General features: G+C 29.7%; 1 protein-coding gene across 1 annotated transcript; it reads right to left on the minus strand.

The window, feature by feature from the left end:
* Positions 1–3,568: 3,568 nt before the first annotated feature.
* On the minus strand, positions 3,569–6,624 carry LOC132723038 (uncharacterized). Its single transcript, XM_060707704.1, has 2 exons — positions 6,374–6,624; positions 3,569–5,234 (listed from the first exon to the last, which is right to left on the minus strand). The coding sequence occupies exons 1-2, from the start codon at positions 6,560–6,562 to the stop codon at positions 5,100–5,102; spliced, it is 324 nt and encodes a 107-aa protein (XP_060563687.1). The 5' UTR covers positions 6,563–6,624; the 3' UTR covers positions 3,569–5,099.
* Between the last annotated feature and the right edge of the window lie 1,623 nt (positions 6,625–8,247).

Below are 8,247 nucleotides of genomic sequence, written 5' to 3' on the forward strand. Positions count from 1 at the left end.
TTACTGACATTATATCATAACAACAGCTTCTTCTCCTTCTTCCTCTTCTTCTGTATCATATACTTCACCATCATCTTCACAATCTTATTCTTATTCGAGAATCTTTATCGTATCTTTAGATATACCTACAGATAAAGTTTGAATAATGGAAATATAAGAGATTTAAACATTTCAAATCATACGTATGAAAATTTCAAAATAGAGATTGATGGCTTCTTACCTTTTATATTTCCCTTTAATAAAAGTAAGGCTTACAACATGTAAGAAGCCAAACTTGTGTGTAAAAATGTAGTTGCTAATTAGAAACTTTCAAGAAAAGAGACCTAAGAAAGAGGTTTTAATACACGTTATCTGACGAAAGTTTAAATTGACTTATATTTTCCATGTAGATCTGATGACCGTCGTTTATGTTTCGCCTTCCGAGAAAACTATTTTTATCATTGCAATCAAACCAGTTTTTACAGATAGCCATTAGAAGAAGAATCAAAATTACGGAAGCCCTGGAGGGACATTTATTATTCAAAATTTAGTACTTAAAATTTATTACTTATTACCTATTATCTATAACTTATAACTTATTATTTAAAGATTATGACATATTATTTACATATTATCTGAACCGCGCTATATTTGGCGGGAGAAACAAGATGTTTTAATTGAGGCGATGACCGAAAAGGATGAAGTTGAGGATCAGTTACAGATGGTATGTATGATACATTAATAAGTCAATAATTAAATGTAACTGCACGCTGTTTAGAATAATTTCTACTTTATTGAAACCTTTTTGTGGACGTTAAGTAGGAAACAATTTTTCTTGTTCTCAATTTTGTTGAAAAAAAAAGAAATGTCCCGATTACAGCAGTAGGTACATTTTTGTTAGAAGAAAAATGGTTGGAGTTGTTTTAAAAAATCAACTTGAAATAATTTTAACTTTGTCAATTTTTAATATATAAGAATGTTTTGCTAGTTTACCTTTCAGCTTTATGGACAACGTCATCTTTGTTCTTGAAATCGTGAAAATAACCTACACAGTTTTTGTTTTCAAAGGGTTAAAATTAGAAACCGCACCGCGTTGAAAAGAATGTAAAACCGCCAATGATTACGGTTATCTATACAACGGGCCTCCGGACGAATTTATAGTTTTCAAAAATGATTAATAAAATAATGACGAATTTGGTTTTTTTTGTTTTTGTTTGTTTTGTTGATGTTGTTGTTGCATGCGTGCGTGCGTGCATGCGTGTGTGCGTGTGTGTGTGTGTGTGTGTGGCAAATGACATTGAGGAACAAAAACAACTTTTATAAGCCTTTTTCTTTTGAAACGCATAGGCGATGAAGTCATGACAATGTAATTTTATACGTGTATAAAACAAAACAATATGAAAAGAGTAATATTATACGGAAAATAGCATTTAATGTGATTAAATATATAAATATAAAATTGATGTGGTACTTATATAATATATGTATGAGACAATATTGTCAAAACAGAACTATTATGATTTACTTAATTTGGTAATAATTTAAAATAATAAGATATTATAATATTGTGTGTGCCGATATGAAATAGTGAACGAATAAAGAATCATTGTAACATGTAGACAAAGATCGTTATTGTGTATTTTGTGAAATTGCGTTTGTCAGATATATTTTTATTTAATTCTATATCATCCGAAACAAATTATAGGTACATGATGTTTTGCACATAAACATTCCTTAAAATCTGATAAAGCAAGGTATTGACCTGTTGTTGTTTATTCCGATAGACGCAAACGTAAACAAGTTTCAATTAACATGTTTAATTATTTTGGACGAGTATGTTTGACAAAAGATTGATTTAGCAAAACATAGCGATTTACAAAGGCTTCTATTTGTCAATCAATTTGATACACTTCAATGTTGAATAAACTATCCAATACGTTAGGCTCGATTTATCTAAGATACGATTGGCTATCAATTCTGAATGTATTTTCTTAACTTTTATCATTAATAATTTACTTCTACAGTCTCTTAATATGAAGGTATATAAATTTATGCAATTGATGATTTAATAATTGTATCAATTTCATTACTCAAATTTGCCAGTTGAAAGTAGTTTATAAAACAATACATTGTCTATATGTCGGCTATTCAATAGGGACATGACTTTACTTGATCATAAAATCGCAAATGTTTTTTATAGAGATTCATTGCTGTCAAGAAAAACCACGACTTTAGATAAAAAAAAACATAGCACAAATATCCCACTTTATTTCTTCCCCATAACCAATCCTTTTTCTCCCTTAATGCAATACATTCTAATCAAATTCAAATCGAATACAATATTTTCAATTAAGATACAATCTCAGATGTCCAGTCATTCCCCTTGCCAATAACAATTACGTAATTTTCCGTCTGTATCTTTTAGATTTAATGAAAGAAAGATATCATTTTAAGTACACAGAACTCGGTTCTTGCAAATTGTTTGAGTAATTGATATGGGTCAATAAAAACACTACTTTAAACGCCATGATAGCGCTATTAATTACCCACACATTTGACAACAAGTACAAAAACGGAGGACTAAGTAGATGCATGGAGACAAAATCACAGACTGAATTGACTATTCCAAATTTTAAAGGTTAATTTGTTTATGTAGGGAATATTTAAAGGTTTGTTTATACGACAAAATAATTCTCTCGTTTGCTACTATACGACAGCGCATGAATGCTTAATTTTAATCAGAATGAATATTTTCCAATACATGTCAAATCTAATTATTAGTAGATTTACATTTTCTGAATTTCCATAGCCATTTTGTACAGTGTTAATACCAATAAGCCATCACTGTAACATGTCAACAATTCACAAAAGAAATCTGACAAACACCATTTTAGTCAGGAAATAAATGCCAAACATAAGTTTTCTCTTTCAACGATTATAATTGTTTAAAAGTGTTCCGATTATGTATAGAAGGTCAAATATCTGGAAAAAAAGTGTAAAAACAACAAAATTACATGAAATTTGCAGACTCGATTACTAGAGAATAATGAAAAAGTGCAACATCCCTTTGGTTTACCAGATTTATTATATGTATGATCCTTAATGTTGCTGGTAACTTCATGTATTGAGTATTTGTACTTTGTACTGATTTGCCATCAATCCTAACTTAACTATTTTCGAGTACAATAAAAGTTATACTGTTTTGAAATGAAATCTTATCTCACAACTAACATAGTAACTAACTTGTAAGAAGAAACTATAAAATAAATAAATAAGAAATATTCATTTAAAAACTTTATTTCACAAGTTTTGATTCATTAACAACAACTGAACATTCAATAGTAGACAAAATGATAATATGTTGAGAAATGCTTGTGACTGATAATTGATTCAACCGTGTTGCTATGGTTATGTACAGTGAAAATGAGTGTCCGTAATTATAGAACAATATATATAAATGCTTCTTTTGTTAGACTGAAAGACGAAAACTCCATATTTATTCATTTATTTATTTGTTTATTTATTTATTTATTTGTCGAACCTATTTTAATATTTGCCTTTTCGAACCCTCTTCGATTATCTGTATGTGTTGTATAATGATACGCTAAAATATATTTTGACAAAGGGTCTTACGGTGGCTACAAATACGACCAGTGCAGATCAAAATAACATCTGTGCTGGTATTCATGATCTGTACTGTTTGCTTTTCAGTCACTATCGATTTTCAAGTTTTCCCTTAAACATGATGAATAGTTTTGTCACAACAAAAAAACTGGAAAAGTCCATTTAAGATAGTATACGGGCAATGGTTGACATAACTTTTGCCCTCCAATTTAATTATATATATATATATTTGTCTTGACTAGATAAATGTATTTTGTTCCATTTAAGATGATATGTACAATTGATCCCTTACTGAATGTTTAAAGAAACAACATAAATCTCTTTTCAAATACATAAAACAAAAGAAGCAACATCGAAAAATAATTCATAAATTAGTTAAACGACGAAACCAAAAAATGTACACACTTATAACTAACTATCAGTCATGTTAATTCATCTGTTCCATTGGAACATGGTAATATTTTATTAATTCATGGAATTTTGCACGAATCCGCTCAAAGTCTAAACATGATATTCATCCTTTCTGATCCGTTACAAAACAGCAGATCTGGTGTGATTAAGGTTAAAAAGAACACGGGTGCTTTTCATCATAAAAATATGCTATCAAGATAAGGTCCAAGCAAACTAATTCCTGTAGAATATTAATATATTCAGACTTTTTAACATAATATATTAAACCTTTGAAGTTCGAAAATGATAGTTTTGGAAATTATAAAAGAACACTATCCAATGGGATAGGACATGTCTATTTCAGAATTTTTGTTCAAATTTGAATCACAAAGTCAAGTCTAATTTCAATCACATTATTCATATAAATCCCAATACTCTTCATTTGATACACTATATATTTATGTGCAATTCATTTTTCTGAACAAAAGAAAACAAAACCAAGACAACAAAACAAACATGAATTTTGAATTTGAGTCAATGAAAAATAATCTATTTTCAAGTCATGAATTGTTTTGAAAAATAATAACTTTTTAAAACATAATAACAACAAACAAGTGTGAGATATTGTTCCTTCTAAAATGATTGAATGCTTTGAATCGTATATTTGACTATTTACAGTTCTACAAAAATGATTGTTCCTCATTGCCAACGGCTATAATTCTGTATACGCTACAAAATAACGTCAATGTTTCATATACACGTACTTTCAATGCTCCACATGAAGAAATATAACGTATTGCACAGTTTGAGCATAATGTTTACATAAACAATGTTATCACTTCACAGACATAAAATACTTTCGTAATTTAAATACACTACAAAATATCACACGTGTTTTTATTTTCGATAAAAGTGATAAAAACCTTTGAATGATACAACTCGCCATTGCGAAAACAAACTCCAAGATACATTAAACTGTTATCTGCTTTCGCGACAGTCACTCTGAAGTTAAATAAATAGGTCAATAAGGACACATTTCGGTATATTCCTGCCATAGAATAATTTGCTATGTATATATCCGAACAAGTCGTCACACTTCACATGTGTTAAATGCTACACATTCCTTTCTTCATGTAATAACACATAAGCTGGAAGAGATTTTCCCAGGCACGTTCGTGTTCCTCTGTCCACATGTTTTCAAGATGGGGTTTAATGGAAGATATAAATTGTGGCCCCATCAGCTGAAATATAGATGCACATTATGAAACTGGGATTAAGGATAAATACGTTTGCTCGGTGTTACAGCAATGCTTTATAATCATGTAGAATGTCAATTGTATTTTGTATACATCGTAAATATCTTACAATTCAGATTCTTTTGAAGGTTGCACGTAAAGTTAATGTAAAAATAAACAAAGTTTAGGCAATTTTTTATTGATATTTTTCATATAAGATATTGAAAGTTGCTTAATCTAACACGGCCCCTTAACACATGCTTCTTTAAAATATCCAAACACTTTATGATACTTAAAATGAACGTCACGCAATTCACTTCTCTCTGTATATACATTTCATGCGAACTAATAATCCCTTAAACCGGCACATTTTCCGGCATCGTCATTTTAGGAGGTCTATTAATAAAGGGACCAAACCAAAGACATCTGTTAATTTTTGTCATATAGCATTGAGTTTATCCGTTACTAATTGAGTATAAAGATTATATCATACTAATTGTTTCATTTCATTTAGAAGTTGAATGATACAATGGTTAAATAAAATCACAAGAACGCGCTGCTGGACTTTTGTATATGAATAAAACAATTTTGACTTTAGTTCATACAATGTGGCGTGAAAGATATGTTACCATAACAGTTTGTGCCTCTGTTTCAATTTATTCCAACCATGCTATATTTTGCCTATATACTTACAGCAAGGTGTGTGATTAATTATACCACACAAACCTCTTAGCGATTAAACGGATTACTCATGCAATTATTAAATTACAATTAAACATATAACGAACATATGACGCTGAAGTCGTACCATAAATTATTTTTAATGCCTGCAGATATCGCCTGATAAGACAATTAAATACGTCCTCTTGTAAAATGCTCTATAAAGGGGACAGAGAAATTACAACAGAATATATAATGTTAATAACCCCTTTTTATGAGGTTTATGGAAATAAATCATAAGTTAATTTGTTTAAAGATCCTGTACGTTGTAACTACGGTTGCAACCACACTTAAGTATTTTATGTACTTTATTATATATATTTTATGCTTGTAAAACAATTTTCAAACATCAAAAGATATGTAAAATATGTACTGCAAATATTTGTCCACATTATATGTAATAAGCACAAGTAAGTAGAACTTACATCGATGTATTCTATCTTAACCGAGTAGTTCTGGTGTCGTATCCCAAGGTCCATCATCAGATCCCGCAACTTCTCGCGGTTATCCAGTCTATAAATACATTTGTCGACTGTGCCCATAACTCTCAGCGCATGCGCACGTAGAATGTGATTGTACTCGAGGTCGGATGTATTCTTGGTCCGGAATGACATAAACACATTCTGAACTTCCGGATGTGTCTCAAACAAACTGGAAATAGACAATAAACCAACTGATTAATATTAATATATTTTCTCTCTCATATTGATAAAAATGTCATTTTTACCTTCTACTTCTTAAGAAGCTTGCTTTTTGACAGGAAACTATGTACTTGAATGCTTTAATAAAGACATGTTTTCATAATTCACAGATTATAACATTTTCCAACACCTTTGTTAACGTTTCGTTTGATGTGAAAGCTTAAATAAAATTGTTTTTTCTTTTTTGGTAATATATTATTAACATTAAAATCTACACGCAACAAACACTGCATTGCAAAAGCACTCATAAAATACATAAAATGCTATATATTATATTCATTAAATGCCAGGTGTTGCCGAAGATATGGATAAATTAAACTTTTATACGATTCAATTGATACTGTTTATTCATTCAGATATCGAGTTACTAATTTTAAGAATAATGTATATTAAGTAATTATTTACAATAATACTGGCATTATTATATACCTGATGCCATTTAATCTGGTCACACTTAAAATAATATGGTTCACACACTTAAAACGTATTTATCTGTTTTCTTAGCCAATCCAAATTACTCAACAAGGCACATAAAACTGAGTGCACAAAGGCCTAATATCTGCTTCTTACAAAACCACAATATGTAATAAACAAGAATTCATTCAAATAATTCTGGTGAGTTTAACTAACTTGTTCTGAATCAGGGTGGAATAAGTCATTAAGATATGAACACAAATGTTTAATATCATATTTTAATAGCTTTGAAGTAAAGACATATTCTCAAAAAATTACATGTTTACCGTCCTTCGCTGAAGACTGAATACGCAAAAGAATATGATAAACAAGATAATAAAGGAAGGGTGGCGTTCAATTCACCGCAATGTTTTTTCTCTATGATTTCTCTTTATAACACTTTTTTGTCGTACTAGTCTAGCTTATATGTACTCGTAACTTAATATATCATTATTACACCTTTATGGGAATGTCCTAGGGATTGTTAAATACAGCATACGTGCATAGTATTATGTTAAAATACATTGCCCATTGATTAAGTTTTATAAATTATATGATCAGCAGCTGAAGGAAAGCTTTGGTGCAGCATATTCATTTTTATTTTTTTGTTCTGTTATTACATGGGTAACTGCTGTTTAAGTGCTTATTATTTTCAACTTGATCACGATTGATGATTTTCGGCATAAGATATTAACTTAAAATCTAAGATAAAAAGATAACTTTTATTGGGTTGTTACACAAGTGAAATTTATTCAAATACACGTACATTTACAACACCCTGAAAACTTTTTTATCTCAAGGCTACTATTTTCCTCTTTTGTATTAGAAGTATATTCTTTATATAATATAGGCTATATCTGACTTATCAGAATTCACTTTACAATTTATCAGTACATTGTGATTTCGTTATAAAATAATGTATTTTAGAATAAAAGAAGGTTTTTTATACCAGTTATAAATTTTGCCCAAAATAAGAAATATGGTCCATATATAAAATAGCACACTCAACACAAATCAACTCGTAGTACAGTTGCTGGACTAACCCTACCGAGAGTACATATAACAAGCCTTTCAATAAATTGCGCCCATTTTATGCCCTATGTGCAATATTTTCCTTCTTGTTAATATTGATATGCCAAATAAAA

Source organism: Ruditapes philippinarum, unplaced genomic scaffold, assembly GCF_026571515.1.
Source record: "Ruditapes philippinarum isolate M1 unplaced genomic scaffold, ASM2657151v2 ctg12654_1_1_1_1, whole genome shotgun sequence".
Classification (NCBI taxonomy): Eukaryota; Metazoa; Mollusca; class Bivalvia; order Venerida; family Veneridae; genus Ruditapes; species Ruditapes philippinarum.

Bases quoted from the DNA above. Each gene is read 5' to 3' on its own strand.
- LOC132723038 (XM_060707704.1), bottom strand. From the start codon at position 6,562: ATGTCATTCCGGACCAAGAATACATCCGACCTCGAGTACAATCACATT. The intron at 5,235-6,373 runs GTAAGTTCTACT...TCTATATTTCAG, and splicing joins TTAAGATAGAATACATCGAT to CTGATGGGGCCACAATTTAT.